We start from the raw sequence: 20,750 nt of genomic DNA on the forward strand, positions 1-20,750 counted from the left end.
TACGACGTCGGTATACAGTCAGGAACTACTTGAATTGTACTGCTTTTTGACAGTTTTGACAGTTGAAGTAATTTGTTCATGGTCATACAGTATGTGCATCTTTATGTTTTTTAAGCCTAGAACCTCAGCCATCAAGCCGCACTCATCACTTTACGCAATATTAGAATTAATTCATTCTTCCGTCCACTTTCTGAGCTCGTTTTCTCTATTAAGAATTGCAGAAAAAGATGTGGGATATATCAGTCCAATGAAGAATTACACACATTCAAATAGTTACTGATTTGACTAAATTAATCATATATGAACATCTTCAGGAAGCCAGAGTACCTATAGTAAAATTTTACAGATGCAAAGAGAAAAGGCAGACTTCACACAGTGATTGAGCCAACATATATCAAAGACAATAAAACAGTTATAGTAAAAATTTTAAAAAAGAAAAGTAAAGTTTTTTGGTCGTAGCACTTAAATACATTTTTATTGAAAAAATAATTATTGATATTTTTTTCACTATATCGCAATTTCTTTCAAAATAGTCCTGCTATGTCTAATTTGTAACGTGTATAATATTATAATTTTCCACAGTAACTATATTTCCCTATAGATGGTGCTATGTGCCCAAAATAATGGTCTCTTTTACAAAGGCAACTGCAGGCATATTTTTCAGGTTTTATTCTCCAGGTTCTTCACTGCAAACTGAAGTCAATGTAAGCTGAGAGCACTTTTCTCTTCAAACATGATTGTGATATCAATGACGATGTTACTAGCGCAACACAACTTCATGCTCTTTTTCTTACTATCTGTGTAGTTAAATCTTCATCATCCAGTAAAGTTTGTGAGTTGCAGAAAGACAGATGCATTTGTAAATTAAAAACTTGTTGTAAATATAAAATATTGTTTATTTTTCACATGCATATTGTATGTACCTGCATATACTGTACATACTGTATATTGAAAGTTTTTTCTTTAAACTGCTATTTTTTAAATTTTCATAATAGTTTTATATAATATGCTAACATAGCTGTCCATTTGTCTGTCCAGGATTATAAATCACCTGTAGCGTTTGAACTATTGACCTGAAATTTGGTGCACATATACTGTGTGACTTCTACTATCCGCTTTCGGGGTGATGATTGACCTCCAAGGGTATTCCACTTATTTGTATTTTACTTCATTGTAAAATCAACTCTCAGCAGTGGCCAGCAGGGCGGCCATGTGGCGCATGTGTACGGGCGCTATTCCCCTCCCTACCACCTTTGCCGTCACTTCCCTTACCTCTTCATATCTTAAATCATTCTTGAGGCAGATTGAAGACTTAAGTGCTAGCTTAAGTGAAAGATTAAGGAAACGTACAGTCATTGCAAACAAAACACTGACTTAATCAGTGTTAACGCGAAAAGATGCCAACGAAAGAAGAGAAGAAGCAGGCTGCTAATGTGAAGAAAAGAAGAGCTGCTCAGGAAGCAGGAAGCACATCAACCTCTGAGCAAATGAATGCTAAACATACAGAGAAAGAGGATGAAAACTAGGAATGCTCAAGTCAAGTGTATTCACTACAGTATGCCGTTACTGTTTCCTTAATAATCCTTGACAGGTTATTTGTTAAAGAACTTATAGTGAACACTCATGTAATTGCAATTGGATATGAAATGCCATATTTTTACAGTCGGGGCTGTTGACATGCATACTATAATTGGAATGGATTGGGTGGAATATTATACTAGGCCATCTCAGGAGACTTAAGAACACTGTGTCCCACAGGTTTGTCTGACCACAACCTCTAATGAACAGCACATTTAATTGTATTCAGACTGAATAAAATTCCTACAATGATTCCTCAACTAATGGCTAGTACATATCAGTTATGTTTTATTGAACAGCTTTAATTTTACATAGTTCCTTTAATAGTTATCTATTTAAAGCATTAGAAGATCGTTAAATTTTTTGCAGTGACTGTATGTAAAAGTAAGAGGCAGAAGAACAGAAAAACTGAAGTGTTACAGGTTTAATAGGAGAAGACCATTCTCGGAATATAATACGTGTAGAACATAGGAACTGAACATTGAGAACCATAGTAGTTGTCACTGGTGCCTCTGAACAAAATGAGTATTTAGCTAAAGTAGTGGCACTGGAATAATGCAAAGCCATTTTCAGAACTTAAATTATTTCATCATAAAAATTATATGCGTTTTTATAAAACTTTTCTTTTTCAGATCTTTCAAACCAGACAGCAGTACCTTGTTGACCTTTGAAATTAGTTAGAGTAGCTGGAAGATAACAGGAAGAGGATGTGTGGATTGTGTTTAAATCTCACTAGCAGCATTTAGAAAAACTTCATTCTTCTTACTGGAAAGGAACTGCTGACACAACGGTATTTTAACCAAAGGATACTAAGTACATAAAGAAGAAGAACTGAAATCACAAGGCAATTTTTAAATTGTTATTGCCAAGACACAATTGTTGAATGTGGCATTTCATGGTAGCAATGCAAAATTTAGCATTGTTTTACATATCTTTTTTTTTTTTTAATTTTATTAATTTTATTGTAATCATTCAATACAAATAGATCAATTTTTACAAAAAATAGGAATGAAAACAAGTCGCCCCCACCCCTGAGAGAGAGAGCACGGCCAACGGAGTAAAACTTAAGGCTTGGAAACATACCTAAATTGATGAGTTTAATAGGGCAATAGAGATGAATGGAGAAGAAAAAGAAATGCGGAGAGAATTACTTCCTCTGTGCATTAAGAGCTTATTCTAAAATATTATTGATTAGATCCTGCCAGGTTTTGAAAAAATTCTGTACAGATCCTCGAACTGAATATTTGATTTTTTTCCAATTTCAAATAGTATAAAACGTCGGTGTTCCACTGATATAAAAGAGGAGAGTTAGGATTCTTCCAGTTTAGCAAAACAAGTCTGCATACCAAAAGTGTAGTGAATGCAATCACAGTTTGTTTGTCCTTCTCCAATTTAAACCCATCTGGAAGAACACCAAACACAGCTGTTAATGGGTTAGGAGGGATTGTGACACCGAGGCTGTCTGAAAGGCACTTAAAGATTTTGGTCCAGAATGATGTTAATTTGGTGCAGGACCAAAACATGTAACCCAGTGAGGCTGGGACTTGATTGCAGCGTTCGCAGGTTGGATCTTGCCCTGGAAACATTTTGGACAGTTTTAGGCGAGACAGATGTGCTCGATATATAATTTTGAGTTGAATAATTGTATACTTTGCGCATATGGAGATCGAGTGAAGTCTCTGCATTGCTATTTTCCACTCCTTTTCTGATATATTGATTAAGAGATCTTTTTCCTATTGTCCTCTTGGATCTTTAAAAGGGAGGGACTGCAAAATAATTTTATATATTGCAGATATGGTGTCAAAGTCCTTGAAATTGAGCAATATTTTTTCCGGCATGGAGGAGGGTGCAAGATGAGGAAAATCGGGGGGTTCTCTTTAACAAAGGTCCTAATTTGAAGATAGTGAAAGAAATGTGTGGCTGGAAAGTTAAATTTAGAATGTAATTGTTCATAGGATGCAAAGATGTTGTTTATATAAAGATCTCTAAGCAATTTAATCCCAAATCTTTTCCAGATATTAAAAACTGCATATGTTTGCGAAGGTTGAAAGAGGTGGTTCTCTTGCAGAGGTGCCACAGATAAAAGCTTCTCCATCTTAAAATGCTTTCTACATTGGTTCCATATTCTGAGTGAGTGAAGCACAATTGGGTTGTTAGTATATTACCGATAACTTGCATTTATTGGGGCACAAAGCAAGGAATATAAAGAAGTACTGCAGGATTTTACTTCTATTGCGGACCAAGCCTGTGTATGTTCATCTATTTGTGTCCAGGTTTTTATAGCTTGTATGTTTGCTGCCTAGTAATAAAACTGAAAGTTGAGTAGAGCCATGCCACCTTCTGCTTTAGGTCTTTGTAGGGTCGCTCTTTGGATACGTGTATGTTTTGAGTTCCAAATATATGAGGTTATTGTTGAATCTAATTGCTTAAAAATGATTTATTGATGTATATTGGAATGTTTTGAAATAAAAAAGCTTAGGAAGAATATTCATCTTAACAATGTTAATTCTTCGAGCTAGAGTGAGATGAAGGGTTGACCATCTATGCAAGTCTTGCTTAATTTTTTCCATAGAGACGGCGAAATTTTGTTGATAAAGAGCTTTGTGTTTACTTGTGATATTTACCCCTAGGTATTTAAACTAATCTGCAATGATAAAAGTTAGGGTGTCCAATCTATTATTATATGTTTGAGAATTCACTGGAAAGAGTACACTTTAATTAATTCTGAGACCAGATATCTTTTGAAATTCTGTAAGTGCTATTAAGACTGCAGACACAGTATTTTGTGGGTCTGATATATACAGTACCATATCATCTGCATATAGAGAAATGTTCTGTTCCAGTCCACCTCTGAAAATCCCCTTTATCTGATAAGAATTTCGACAGTGAACCGCCAGTGGTTCAATGGCAATTGCAAATAGCAGTGGTGACAAGGGGCATCCTTGTCTGATACCACATTCTAGTTTAAAGTAGTCTGAACAAATGTTGTTAATACAAACTTAAGCTTCAGGATTGGTATACAGTAGTTTGATCAATGCACAAATGTTCGAGCCAAATCCAAATTTCTCTAATGTAGTGACTCTGCTACCTTCACTGGCTCAATCCCTGAATAATTTATTGATAAAATTTTTACTTTTTTATTAGTGAGTATAGGTTACTACACAGTCACAGTCATAGAGAGGGAATATTAGATAGCTGCACTTCATCTGTCAGTGTCTCACATAGACAAAAGTCGGTTTTGTCTTTTCATACATTAATTGTTAGATTATTATGTAATTGCAATCAAAGTAATTTTCTACAAACATTTGCAATAATGAAAATACCTGTTCCTGTTTTCATTTACTGATGTTTCTGTCTTGGTGTTTTCTTCTGCTCCAGTTCACTGATTTCCAAGTACTCTAAAACTTCTATGCCATGATTTTGTTCTTTATAGTTGTTCTGTTTACTGACACTTCCCTGATGAACATTTCTATTATTTCTTGAAACCTTGCTGTAAATGGCTTTCATTGGGCATTGCTTTCACTCTGCAGAAAACAGCATTAGCAACTCAAACAGTGGTGCCTTGAGGTTGACTTCACTGCTGTGTGGAGCAGACAAAATGTTTTTCATATGTATTATAAGCAAACAATTCAATGGAATAATGCCATTCTTAAATAAAACATTCTGTGCACACTACATCTTACTATTTAAGTCCCGTGACAGGGTTAACATTCAACAATATACTTCCATCAGATATGAATAGTTACATAGTCCAGGTAATAAATTTTGCAGTACCCATGAACATTAGTTTACAGCAAAGCAGGTGGCACGACTCACACATGTGCATCATGTAACTATGCATTTTGCTATACCTATCTCCTATAAATGATGATAAAGTGTATTTTATGTAAAACAGGGTCTTCTCACAATGTATTTTTGCTATCAAAATGTGTGATCTCACTTCACTGAGCACCCTCTACCTGTTATCTGTGGGCTTGTTATACATCTACTACTACACTCCATGTAGTGCCAACTCTGAGGGTTAGGCAGCTTTTAGTGCTTCAACTCAATCAACATGAACCTGGAATTCTCATACATAGAGTGGCGTTTTATATATATATAGGCGGAGTGGTGGCTCTGAGGCTAGGGATCTGCACTGGCAATGAGAAGATTGCCGGTTTGAATCCCGTAAATGCCAAAAGGGACTCTGCTCTGTTGGGCCCTTGAGCAAAGCCCTTAACCTGCATTGCTGAGTGCTTTGAGTAGTGAGAAAAGTGATATAAAAAATGCAAAGAATTATTATTATATATATTTGAGATGCTTCTAAGAGGAACACTTATTGGATATTGAGACTCAGAGTATATTTGCAATTTGGGTAATTTTATAGAAAAGGCCCTGCTAATTTCCGCATGACACTGCATTGCATTTCACACTGTTGTGGTATTGTTATGAATTATGAATTTAACTTTTTTAATAGATTATATCATTGCATTTAGATAAAGTCTGTGTATTATCTTGCAAAAATTTAGCTAAATACTGTAATGAGAAAATCCAGTGTATGTGAAAATTATTTTAATCAAATTTGCACTCAAGTTTATACAGTCCACACATACCGGTAACAGCGTTTGACGTAACCGGCCCCGCGTGGGGTTGTTCAGCCCTAGGCTCCGCACACCCCTAAGGCCACCTCTGTCTCATACTATGAGGGAGAAACTTAAAGCCTCATGCTAGCCTTCTTTATGCCACCCAGTCTGTACTATGCAGTGGATGATACCCTTTTCTGGCACTTTATTTCTCTCATAGGCTATAGCAGGAGTTCTTCTTTTACACATTCACAATAACTTCATTTACTAAACGTCTGCTCTCAGTTCATTTCTCAATGCCTTTTCTACGGCCTTCAGATTCAGGTTACCACCCACTGGGAGGCTCAACCTATGACATATATTCAGTCTTTAAAAAGATTTAGCAGGGAAAAGCAGCTCAACTTAATGATGATAATGAACATGATGAAGTAGATTTTGACACAAAATATGAAGTTTGAACTTGAATGTATAATTATATAGCATTAATAAAAATCAGAGGACAGATAATTGATTCCCATACTACATCCCAGTAAAATTTAAATTAAATAACAAATTATTGGAGGGTTTTAAGTTAAAGAATTGAAAAATAAACTATTGCCAGTTGAAACCCCACCACCCAGTCACTGTGTCAACAGTTGTACTGTATACCCATATTTGTACAGTGCCTTGGGATGATGTTTAGTATTAAAAGATGTCATACCAAATAAAGATTTTTGTTTGATTTTATCTTTTATTATTACCACCCTGGTCCTCTTAATATTAAAACAGAATGGACAAAGTAGAGATTCAGTACCTTTTTTAAAAAGAGGCTCTATCATCCTTAGCAAGCTGTTCACTTTGTTAGACTAGAAGAATTTGGTCTGGTAATATGATTATGCTTAAAGTAATCCTCCCCTGGTAGTATGAAAGTTAAATGTTCCAATAGTTACTTGCCAAAAAGTTTAGCTTTCTATGGCTATTAGAACAGAGGCATTCTATAAATATTGAGTGTTTAATTTTAACCTTTCTGTCTATTTTAGGTAGCGATTCACAGCCTTTATTAATTTTAGAGTATATATTCACAGCTATGTCTGTGTTTCATACTAGTCATATTTTTCATTTAAAGTATTATATCTTTGAATGTGAGATTTGCAATAGAAGGTGCATCCATACAAACATTTATTTGCACTTAGGAATTTTGTGCATAATATCCTGTAAGCCCCTTGAAAATCATTCATATGAAATTCTAAATAAATCAAACAATGAAAATCAATTAACCTCTGTTAATTATTTTATAATAACAGATAATAGATAATACAAAAATGGAAAGGCCATTAACATATCATGCAGAACCTCTGTGCTCGAGGCGATGCAGTCTTGTGGCCAAGGTTCTAAAAATGTTTACTTTGCTCTGGCTCTGTCTTTCAATTTGATTTTTAATGACTTATTGATTATTCTCTAATCAACTTTGTATTGATGGTAATATCTATTTATTCATTCCATTCCATTTTCAATCAACCATATTTTGTGATACAAATATAATAGCTTTTTCTATACATCTATAATGAGAAGTCAAGCAAAGTAACCCCTTTTATTGGCTAACTAAAAAGATTACAATATGCAAGCTTTCGAGGCAACTCAAGATTACTTGAAGAAGGGGCCTGAGTTGCCTCGAAAGCTTGCATATTGTAATCTTTTTAGTTAGCCAATAAAAGGGGTAATTTTGCTTGACTTCTCACTACATTCATAATGGCTAACACGGTACAACACCCTAGTACTATATACATTTGCAAGGAACTGATTTAATAAAAAATGCCTAATTTATTAATACACACTATAGAGAGATGTTGTTTGTAGTGAATGAATAGATTTTAAAAATTTGGGTCTAAATGTTGTTCTCTTGGTTGCGGCAGTTTATGTACATTCAAGGTAAGTATTCATTTGAATTCTTAATTTATTTTCGTATTTATGTGACAGCAGATGCTACCTAAAACAACTTATCATTTCATATGTTTATTATGTATTTTTAATGTGTGGGGTGAGAGGATGGACCCTAGAATGGGCTGGTGCCCTGTGTCCAATGCTACTGTGATAACCTTCAATAGGATTAAATGGGTTTAACTGGATGACTAGGTAGTCTGAAATAAATAAGTGTGTTGGAAAATACATGGAAGAATGAAGGTACTGCTTCTCAATTTTGACTGTTTAATGCAGTGGTGGGTGGCATGGTGGTGCAGTGGTAGCGCTGCTGCCTCACAGTTAGGAGACCCGGGTTAGCTTCCAGGTTCGCTTCCCAGGTGGAGTTTGCATGTTCTCCCTGTGTCTGCGTGGGTTTCCTCCAGGTGCTCCGGTTTCCTCCCACAGTCCAAAGACATTCAGGTTAGGTGCACTGGTGATTCTAAATTGTCCCTAGTGTGTGCTTGGTGTGTGTGTGTGCCCTGTGGTGGGCTGGCACCCTGCCTTACGCCCTGTGTTGGCTGGGATTGGCTCCAGCAGACTCCCGTGACCCTGTAGTTAGGATATAGCAGGTTGGATAATGGATGGATGGATAATGCAGGGGTCCTCAATCACGGTCCTGGAGGGTCGCAGTGGCTGCGGGTTTTTCATTCCAGCCAGTGTCCTAATTAGAACTCAGTCCCTGCTGATAATGAAAGTTGGTGTTTAACTCTATGCCTTGTTAGTGTTTTTATTCAAAGACAAATTTTAGTTACTTTGTAGATCAGAGGTCCTCAATTACAGTCCTGGAGGTCTGCTATGGCTGCAGGCATTCACTTTAACCAATTTCTTAATTAGAACTCTTTTATTTTCTATTAAAGCAATACATTTTTGGGCTTAATTTTAGTTCTTTTGCCTGTTACCATTCAGAACCCTTAATTGCCTATTTTAGATTTTAGAAGCTGAATTTAAGTTTTAATTGTTGCCTGTTTTCTTAATCAGACATTAGTTAATAATGAGATGCAGATGAGCAATAAACCAGCAGCTTTCCAGATAACGTGCTTACCATGAAGTATCTGTGATAAAAAATGTTTAGAAATAAATGAGAGAGGAATTGGAAGACCATTAAGTTTAGGTCTATTCTGGTCCACAAAAGAGTAAGATAATGTCCTCACTGAAGGAAACTTTAAGTGTAATTAAAATTGCTCATGGATGAATGCAAGCATTAAATGTAAATGGTTCAATACCAAGTTTCATTATCAGCATGGATTGCGTTCTAATTAGGAAACAAATTAGAATAAAAACCTGAAGCCACTGCGGCCCTCCAGGACTGTGATTGAGAACCCCTGGTATAATGCAACAAAAGTAAAGAACATATGACTCCAACACTGATGGCATTGAAAGCAAGAACTAAAAATTAAAAAACTAAGAAGTACTTACCTATAGAAATTACTATGGTAGAAATTGCCCTCTTGCTTTTAGTTTTTATTTTTTCTGCACTCTGTATACACTGTAGGTCTGACAACAGCTAGATATTCACTTCTTTACTTTCTATTTACGGTTAGGTTTCTGTGAACAGTGTACTCTTATCATTTGTCAAACATGAAAAGATTCTTTTCGATATCAAAATTCAAAAGTGGGTTCAAACGATGTCATACACAGGAAGCGGTCGCGAACGGTGTAGTGGGACTGCAGTTTTGGTGGCGACTCCTGCAGGTGTCTTGTGAAGACGCTTGGCTAACGCGCGCGAGCTAATCGGACACACGGCCATTTCTTGGCGGGCTTTGGCTTCAGTGAGACAGGCTGGGCTTACGTTAGCCACGCCTCCTTTTTGCAGGGCTGGGTCTCATAGAAAAATCTTATTCAGTGTCGGCGGGCACTGCCTGGTGTCATCGTAATCTACATCTGTGGCTGCTGTAGGTGTGTCATCTGACGATTTAGTAATTTGTTGCTTTTTCTGCTCTAGATTTTGTCTTATTATGGACTTCCCGATTTCTAGTTTTGCGTAGTTTTCTTTTTTTCTCTTGATTTTTTTCCAGCGGCTGTTCTTTATCTGGAATTCTTTAGCGTGTTTGTCCTCTGTCCGTCTTAAGATTCATTTAAAACTACAACGCTGAGTCCTTCCACTGTCACGAAGCTACTCATTTTCTCGTCTGTAATATGATCAATTGAAATGTGTGAATAAAATAGTTTAAATTCTAAATTCTTAAATTGATGGAAAAATCACATAATGTTAATTCTGTTTTTTTTTTTGCTTTAAATTGGGCAGGGAGCTCACTTTCACCGCGGTCGCTATGAAATTCAATTTCCTGCAGTAAAGTACAAGCACGGACTTGGTAATTACAACTGATCAAGACATATTTGAAAAGCTTGTAGGCAAAAATAACATTTATTGATGATTGTTTCTGCTTTAAAATGAACGGGGAACTCATTTTCGAGGGGTTGTCTATAAAATGCAGTTTCCCCACACATTTTACATGCAAAAACTGGGCGACTAAAACTGATCAAAACATCTGTAAAAAGAAAAAAGTTATAGACAGTCGTCTATAGCACTAGGGTTTCATAAAAGGCTGAACCTAAAGTTGTCAAGAGTGGACCTAATATTTTTATTACTGATAAATATAGGATCCTTCTTAACACTAATTTAAATCCACTTACAAATTTTGAAAATATACCTGTCTTTTGACGACACATAACATAGATCAAATTTGTAGGAAGGGGAAGACACAGCTTTCCTTTCTTAGGTAGCTCAATTATTTAAAAAAAAAAAACAAAAAAACACATAGTGACACTGTTTTATAAGTCCTTTATTTAATCTATTGCTATATTTGCTTTTATATGTTGGTTTGGCAATATCAGCACTATTAATATAAACCATCCACTGTAAAATCCAGCAGTAAAATTACTGGTTTGCAGCAGACCTCTGTCACTGAACTGTATGACAAAAAGGTTAGAAAGAAGGCAGACTCAATTCTATCAGGAGAAAGTAGGGTGAAATGACACCTTTTATTGGCTAACTAAATTGATTACAAATGCAAGCTTTCGAGGCAACTAAGGCCCCTTTTTCAGGCAAGATGTCATTTTGCCCTACTTTCTCCTGCATCAATCTATGGCTAACACGGTACAACACTCTACTGCTATCAGTTCAATCAGAAAATAGCCATCCACTTTTTCCTGAATTATACTTGTTTCCAACAACTGCAGATATGGGTGTCCGAGGGTATAGAGCAATGACTTAAGAACTCCTTTATTCCTAGCACTATAAGCATTTTGACTTCAGTTACTTGTGGAGAGGCTGCAAAATGCTAAATTTTAAATTATTGCTTTTTGTACTGATAAATGTAATTATTCTTTTTTTGCACTAATCCTGAGTGTGTGTATATATGATACCACTGGTTGTCACTTCTTGTCAGTTGAATCTTTGTATAATATGATGAATCTGTAAAACAATGCCTTTTGCTTTTTTAGTTTCTTGCTGTAAACAAATTTCCCAGTAGGATCATAAAGTCTACCTACCCTAACCTAACCTAATGTATGACACACCTGCCCTCTGCAATGCAGAAATACCCAAATAAATACTCATTATAATTTTGACCAATAGTATTATATAACAACAAACAGACAAATTATCATTTTTGCAATTGTTTGTAATTTTTGTATGCATACATGATATGAGTGTTACCACTCTCTTTATGTAAGAATGAATTTGTCCTTAATTGAAATATCTCCAAAAACCTAAATCACATCTTTTGATATTCAGTATTACAGCCACACACTGTTATCTGTTTTATCAAAGTGCTGCAAAACTGTGAACCTTACTGGCTGTTAAAGCTGTAAACTTTAACACCGATTGAGTTGGTGGCATGTGAATATCAGGTGAATTCATAACCTAATTGATCCTTCGACATTTGGCAGTGGAATAGTTGTAATTTTTCCAGTACACCCAGTAGCTGAGTTGGTAGCCAGCTAACCCATCACTAAAAGTAACGCCGATAGCAGTGGGGATTTCATTTGCCATAGGGACATTGCCAAAATTGTTCTATTTCACAATCCGACTTTGTCATGTTTTGCAGGTTAGTTTCTTAACTTTTGCCAATAAAACCTAAAATGTTTTTTTAACTGAGATATTGATTACACACAAGACCTACCTCAAGTAGTAAATTCATTAGGTTAGTAGCTGATACTCTAATTAATAATCAGTCTTAATTTCTAAACCTTGTTACATAGACACTTTCCAAAAATTTTAAAAATAAAGTGAACACTTACAGTGATAAAGTTCACACTGGTAATTTAGCTGTGTAAGTTTATATTTAATTGATATTTTAATTAAGGGACATAGTATAGGCTCATTTTCATTTGAACATTTTTTTTAAAAAAGCTGAAAAAATTTAGAAGAGATAAGCTACAAAACACGTTGGGTAAATGAGAAAATAGGTGTGCATAGCCTACCCAGGCCCATTACTGTGGATTTGTCTCATCTATAGCACTTTTTAATCTCTGTTGTTCAGTCATTCAAACTGGAGAAGACAGTTGCTGAAGCTAATTTTCAAAAATCCATGTCCTCAGTCTGCTATTTGCAAATTGAACACAGAGTTAATATAATTCTTGAAAATCCATTTTAAACCTTGCATACAGTCTTCTGAAGCATTTTCTTCTTACTTTGCACGTCAGTCCTGCCCACTGCCCACCTATTTTTACGGCTTGAGCTATGCGTTGGAAATCTATGTCCCCTGTCTGGTGCTTGCAAAATGTGCACTGAATAGATAAATTTGCCCAAAATATATCTGAAAAGCTGTTTAGCCTTTTCTATTGAACTTTCTTATCTACTGTGCCCTTTCTTTTCATACTAAAAGGCCCAGTCAAAGGAACTACGCCATGAAAATGTGTGTTCCTCATCTGCTTTTGCAAAATTAGTACTGGATGAATGTAATTATTAATCATGCATTTAAGACACTTGTAGGGAATATCCTACTGTACTTTCTAATTACCTCTATCACATCTGCATCTACTAGAGGAAAGACAGTTTCCACTTTTTGGATATATTTTAGTTTTTATGTTTTCATTTTATATGTTTCTATGACCCAATGCTAATGCACTTTGTCCTTGGCAAAGCACAACATAAAACACACTATAGTGGTCTACTCATGACACTGCATTTTGCCACTCATTTTCATGTGTTTTCAATCAGGAAATATTTGTGCTAAACTGCATTTCAAATTTGCCTGTCTAAGCATGGATACATTGGTTAAATTTATTGACAAATGTGGCATAGTCCTACATCTGCTCCCAATAATGATGTAACTGTATACCAGTACAAGAGCTTAAAACACCTAAATCTGACTTTCCAAAGGCTGAATTTACCTCTGCTGATTAAAAACTCTAACCTTTACCATAGAAGTGCAGCCAACATTAGTCATAGGTAAATGAAGTGACTGCCTTGGGTATTGTGGCCAGTGGGGAGCCACAACTCACACACAAAAGAAGAGTTAAGTGAGGTGCCCTAGATATACCCTGAATTGTTTAGGGCCCTAAAAGGTTAGAAATTGCATTGCACATATTGTTTTAGTGCCCGGGACACCTTGATGCTGTTTTTTACTAATTCACTATCCCTCAAATTGTTGCAGTTACACCTGGGCGTCTCTTCTTCCCTTCACCCATCCATTTTCTCTAAGTGGTCTTCAGTGAGCATAGTTCTGGGGGACCACAGCTGATTCTGACATCTTAAAGCAGCAAGCTTCTCACTGTTTGCTCATTGTGCATACCTGTGATAAGGGCTCGATTCTACTGGAAACTGAGCTAAAGCTAAACATTCTTTTAAAGGATTTGAGCGACTAAAACACAGCACAGGGATAAACTGGAAACTACTATTGCCCCACAGATGAAGAGAACAGGGATAAAACACCCTTGTCGTTGCAGAGTTTTTAAGTTCTTCCTGAGTTTTCTACAGACTTTCTAATTTATCTCCTTTCCCAGAATGTGTATTTATAATTGGATGATTTGGGAATTGTGAGTGTTCCACTGTGTAAAAATCAATGTGTGCATCAGTATGTCCTTCAAAAGCCTGGTACGTTATTTAGGGTTGATTTTTGCAGGAAATAAACAAAAAAGATTAATAAAATTGGTGAATCATTAATTCAAACAAAGTTCCATTTAAAGGTTTTATACCAGCAGGGTAGATTTTCTGAGTTTTGCTAAGTGTTGTCTCTGTGTTTTTGTTTGTAACTGGTTGTTCTTCCATGAGACTTCTCATCACATTAAGGCTAGCATTACGAAATGGTCATAATACATTTACTTCTAATTGTAACTTTTTATGTTCTATTGTCTGGTTGAAATGATTAGCAAACATGTATGGTGTCAATACTGCATGCTGCACCAAGAATGATCCAGAGGCTGAGCATCTTTTGTTCCCCTTCAAGCCACCCTGAAACACTCTCGGTGCAGGGAAGTGCAAGATGTGAAGTTCCCTGACCTTTTCATGCCTGTCACCCCTCACTTGCCATCACCCTGGTCACATTGATCTGAATGAACGGTGACAGTGTCAATGTTGTTTACACCTTTTTGCTCTTGTCAGCTACCCTACAGAATAAAAAAAATGACCTGTTAATCCACTTCTAATGATTTCAGAACCTGTCCATCCCAGAATGCCCCTTAAGCACAGGTAGCCAAGAAGAAACAAGGCAGGCTGAATCAACCAGTATGCTGACACTTGACCAAGTGAGAAGTGTTTCAGTCAGCCTAATTACTTTTTCTTAATCTTTCAGTCAGTCATTCATTTTCCAACCCACTATATCCTGGAGCCAGTCCCAGCCTACACAGGAACAAATCCAGGACAGGGCGCCAGTCCACCGCAGGAGACACACACACACACCATTTAGGATAGCCATTTCACCTAACCTGCATGTCTTTGGACTGTGGGAGGAAACCGAAGCAAACCCACGCAGAAATGGGGATAACATGCAAACTCCACGTATGGAGGACCCGGGAAGCGAACCCAGGTCTCCTTACTACGAGGCAGCAGTGCCACCACTGCGCCACTGTGCTGCCCCTTAATGTTTCACATAATTACAAATTAATTTTGTAATTTTATTTTTTGGCTAGCAGTGGTCCATCACAGCCCCAGATATCTAGATTTAAATCACTGACATTTGGTTTTTCTCCTGGCAATCTGTCTTTTTTTTCTCCTTGCAAAGACATGCAGGTTAGGGTGATTGGCAGTTCTCAATTGTCCTATTAGTAATATGTGCGTGCAAAGATGTACCTGGCAATTTCCTAGCACCATATGAATGGTTAATTTCTATCTTGTGTATGGTACTGCCACAGGGCATCACCAGAATAAATGGGATCATAAAGTGAACAAGTCTGTCTTTTTTATTTGGTACTGTGAAGTTGTCTAATTAACATATATAACACATTAACAATAAACTGCACAAGTGCATTCAATATATCTTGGCATTCCAGGACCATTCTGCTGGCAGTTTTGGTGATCATAGGACATTTAATTATGAGTTAAGAAATAGGAATGGACAGTTAGAGTATAGTGATTTATGGACTTTGGTATTGATATACTAATAATACTAATTCTGTTGACACCTACATATATAAAATATGTTCAGTGCTTGGTTAACTTAAAAACTTCTGATCAGGAAGTATTTAATGAGCTTTGGTTCTGAAGACAATATTATTTGCAGATTTTTCCAAATACTTTAAGATGTTGGTAAAATGTCAAAGTATTTAGTGGTTCCAGGTGATTTATTGAGAGTGGTTGGTCACATTCACTCGTACTATGAGATCATCTGGCCATTTGGTTTTGTTTTAAAGTGTACAGTATAACAATACACTTGCATAAAAGTGTCTTTCTTGCAAGTAAAAGGTGCACCTTAGTTACTGCACGTATAATAGGATAAACTGTACTTCTACCAGACTGCCTTAATCTCACTGTAATAACATCACTATTCCCATCCATTGTTGGAATTTTAGAAAGGAAAATCAAATAGCAAATGATGAAAACACTTCTCAGTTTCCCAGCAAAAATCTTTAAAGTCTGAGTGCTTGCTGACTACTCACTCTTGCTTGCCTAACTCCACACCTTTTAGTTCCCGAGTTCACGGTCAATTAGCAAGTTGTGTAGCATCACTTTTTGACACATTTGGTGGGCTACACCCCCTTTCTCCCACATATGATTACTATCATTATCTATTTGACTTTTTTCATCAAATACTGTAAGTTTGAGTCAAGGTTTGCATCTTTTCCTGCATACCCCATGATTTTAACTTCCACCAGTTATTTTGCTTTAATGAGGATTAGAGACTACTGGGAAAAAGCAATATAAAGCAACATCATATAATGTTACGTGAACATTTGAAGTTTTCAGTTGGCATGAAATTGTTTGATTTTCTGTGGTTCACCATTTGAATGACTCTAGGGCTGAAACTACAGAAGTTTCAGAAGTGTAGCTTCCTTAATTTGCAATGTATTCTCATTAACCTCTATCCTGTTTAACTCCATAGGGCGAATTTTCAATGGATCTGGAAAGCCAATCGACAAGGGCCCCACTGTACTGGCAGAGGACTTTTTGGATATCAATGGTGAGTGTGCTGTCATCCATAAACTTGTTGGCCTTTGGCAAAATGTGAATATTTATGAAAAAAGTAAGTGTCTGAGGTGTGTTGCAGTCCTAAATGTGAAATTCATGATTGGATGCCTGTTAATAACCTGTCCAACTGCAGTGTTGTTTTCTGATTTATATAAACGTAGATATACATTAGGTATACAGTTAACAAACAACAATAGGACACTCGTCAAAGCAGAAGGGTTTGTGTTCATCTGATTTCTTTGGATTTCTTTGGGTAATTGTGCCTTGCAATTGGCAGTTGTGTCATACATTAGGTTAAGTTAGGGTAGGTAGACTTTTTGATCCTACTGGTAAATTTGTTTGCAGCAAGAAATTACAAAGGAAAAAGGCATTGTTGTACATTTTCATCATATTATACAAAGATTCAACTGACAAGAAGTGGCAACCAGTGGTATGCACACACTCAGGATTAGTACAACAAAGAATAATTACATTTATCAGAAAAAAAAGTAACAATTTAAAATTTAGCATTTCCCCTCAAGTAACTGAATTACAAATTCTCATAGCGCTAGGAATAAAACAATTTGCTCTTTACCCTCTGACACCCATATCTGCAGTCTGTTGGAAACAAGTAGAATTTAGTAACTGTAGTTACTGGCTTAAATGTTGTAATGTACCACAAGGACATCTTATAAGCACTACAAAATCTATCATTAAATGTCTTTCTTCCAATGTCATTCATCAAAGATTGAGTCAATCAACTTATATATTGTTGCCAGAAATGAAAATCAATGTCACAAGCTGTAAATAAAGCACAAGAACACGTCAAAGGTTTGGGGATCCACCCTCTATATAATGTTGAAAAGTGGTTGAGGTCTTTACAGACTTGAGTCCAAACAGAACTAAAAACAACAAAATGACGGTCATATATATGGTAAGTGGAAGGGAAATGACATCATGGAAAATGGTTATTCTACTCGGAATTGTAATCAGCAGTAGGTGGGATCTTGAGGCTTGGAACTGGAAGTGGTGTTGTGGGTGTCTTCTGAGGGCCAGACGTGATCTTTAGTTTGTTTTAGTTTAGTTTGAAGGGTTGTTGGTTGTTCTGCAGGAAGAGAGGAGAAAGACGTAGAGGGCAGTGCTAATCCCTAGTCCAGTGGGAACGTACACTTTTTTTGAGTCTTGTCTCCCAATCACAATGTTGTGTGCCAAAGCTTTATTCTAGGCAGTCTGGTAAGGTCTTGATTGGGTTCAGATCCCATGAGTAAGAAGACCATTGGCTTACAAATATACCACTGGGTGAACATGGACTGGAAAATAGCCTGAAAGGCACCCTTCCTGGCAGAATGGCAACATTATGTGTTATTGAGTAGGAGCTAGTACTGATATTGCCTTCTTAATCTGACAGGTTTATTAGCATGAACGTGTCAAGTGCAGTACATTAAACAGTGTTTTTGTTATTCACAGGGCAACCCATCAACCCCGAGATGCGCATTTATCCAGAGGAAATGATTCAGACAGGCATCTCACCCATTGACGGCATGAACAGCATTGCTCGTGGCCAGAAAATCCCTATCTTCTCTGCTGCAGGCCTGCCACATAATGAGGTATCCTCTAAATAGTTTAATTCTAATGTGCTCTTGGGCACTGAAGGAGACTCACACTGTCATGTTGTTTCCTTTTAGAGATTTGTTTTCTATATACAGTATTTAATAACACATTTATATATGGTCCAGTATCTGTATCTCATTGTAAAACAAATTTAATGAAATCAGTTTTACTTACAAGAAAAATGTAATTAGCATTTGCATTATATACATTAAAAAAATTGCAATGGATGCAAAAAATGAATGGGGACTCCAGCTGGAAGAACTTGCTTTTCCTTTTGAGATGCCGAAAGACTCTTACTTAGTAGATTCTTTTTTACCAGTTGAGTTGATTAGGATGATTTTTTCTGAACTATTTTATTTCTCTCTCTCTTTGTCATGGTGTGGAGTGAACTCCAACTTCCCCCTGGGTCATCTGAGTGCCTGGTCAGAAGATCTCCTTTTGAAGAGCCTGTATAATTTACTGTGTGACCCAGACATTATGCCAGGCTATGAGGTGTTTAATTGCCAAAACAATAGAATCTACTCCCTTCACATGCCATTGTAACCCAAGACTCTTGACTCATTTGTAAACTTTGCAAGTCAAAGGCATTTGTGGCTTTCCTGCCTTATTCACAGGGCAAATAAAAAGGCTGGAACATATAAATGATGTCAAGTCTCTGTCTATTCTATTTCTGTTTATATCAGTCACCTGGTTCAGTGTGTAGCCTCCCTCCATAGCTGCAAAGTGATCAGGCTGGCCATTTGGTACGTGCAGGTACCTGATGTGAATGGAGTATAGGATGGCAGCAGTAAGTTTTGGTAGGAATGGTTGTCTTTAACTCTGAATCAGGTCAACTTCATGCTATTATTGTGACTTTGAGCCAGTTAATGTGTAAGTTCCAGTCCTGCTACCTCATTACTTTGTTTCAATCTACTGTAATAAAAATCGGGTTTTTAGTTTTCCTTTTAGAACTGCCCCCCACATGATCCATTTCAGCCATTGTCTCGAGTAATTGTGCAAAGAGCCTGTATATTATACCTCCAGTATATGTTGTATATCAATCCTGTTCATCAGTTTCTTATTTGTAAACATTTGTGCAGAAGTGTAGAAAAGGAGATGGTTTTATATGATCTAACTCATCTAAATAGTATATAGCACAAATTGACTGCTATAAATTTGGGATTAATAAAGTATCTATCTATCTATCTATCTATCTATCTATCTATCTATCTATCTATCTATCTATCTATCTATCTATCTATCTATCTATCTAAATGTTGCTAAAAGCTTAAAAACCCATGCAGTATTTTGGGGTAGATTTTTGAAAGAAGACCCAAATCAAAGCATTATTATCAGACGTTTTCATTACACTTAATGTAGTGAACAATTCAATTTTCACTTTATCACTCAACCTTTATTTTATATGGCACCATTAAGCACATTTCCGATTAGCATATTATATTACACAGCTTGGTACAATAAAATCAAAACAGAAATCGCAAAAATAAAAACATAAAAAAGAAATCAGTAGCTTATATTAGGAGGGGAATTATACACGACAAATTATAACAGTAAGTACACTACCACAAAAAAAACTTTACATATCAACCAGGCAGGTGCTGCCATCTATCAGCAGTTACAACACAAAATGACAAAAAACATAACATGAAAAAAATGTTCTTTGTTCCAGGGCTAACTAAAGGGTCTTGATCTACAGGTTGGTCCAGATGTAATTATCCATCCATCGATTATCCAACCTGCTATATCCTAACTACAGGGTCACGGGGGTCTGTTGGAGCCAATCTCAACCAACACAGGGCATAAGGCAGGAAACAAACCCTGGGCAGGCCGCCAGCCCACCGCAGAGATTTAATTATGCAATTATGAAAAGGCGAACACATCGCACCCGCTGTTCACAACCGTCTCCCCGCCATTTTGGAATGCAGGGCAGGTGCTTCCATCTATCAGCAACAAAAAGATTTTTTTGTGAATTCTCTATATAATAAACTTAATAAGTTATAGCATAATGAAAATTGCATAATTAGATCTGGACCACCCTATAGTTGGAGTTTTGAGGCCTCCTATAACTCATTGATTTTGAAGAAATGGAAGTACAGTTGTTTGTATTTTTTATTTAGCTGATTCTTTTATCCAAAACTACTTGTAACTAAAAACTGTTTTAAGTTATTGAAATATTTTATGCTAGTGTTTTTTTTTTATTATTACCGTTATCATTGACAGTCACCTTTCAAGAGTATCTACTTTACAGTTGGAGCTCAACTAAGTGAAGTTACTTAATCATGGTCATCCAATGAGTCGAATAGGGGGATTAAACCTGCAACTTTATAACTGGAGCCGAATGCCTTATCCACTCTACCATACCACTCTCATATATTTTAGAAATGTGGCACTGACAGGTTTAGCAAGTATGAGATAGAAATGGAATCAGCAGGCTCCTGGTCCACAGCCCATTGTGTTAGCTATAAAACATCTTTTAAACTATGAACTCTGCTTCAACTATTTATACTTACTGT

General features: G+C 36.4%; 1 protein-coding gene across 1 annotated transcript in view; it reads left to right on the forward strand.

Moving 5' to 3' along the window:
• LOC120527958 (V-type proton ATPase subunit B, brain isoform-like) overlaps window positions 1–20,750 on the forward strand; it is an 87,431-nt gene that overhangs the window by 45,415 nt on the left and 21,266 nt on the right. Inside the window, exons 5-6 of the mRNA XM_039751952.1 lie at window positions 16,562–16,639; window positions 18,094–18,233. Coding sequence (XP_039607886.1) covers window positions 16,562–16,639; window positions 18,094–18,233 — 218 coding nt within the window. The remainder of the gene's footprint in view (window positions 1–16,561; window positions 16,640–18,093; window positions 18,234–20,750) is intronic.

The sequence above is a fragment of the Polypterus senegalus genome, chromosome 4 (genome assembly GCF_016835505.1).
Source record: "Polypterus senegalus isolate Bchr_013 chromosome 4, ASM1683550v1, whole genome shotgun sequence".
In the NCBI taxonomy this organism is placed as follows: Eukaryota; Metazoa; Chordata; class Cladistia; order Polypteriformes; family Polypteridae; genus Polypterus; species Polypterus senegalus.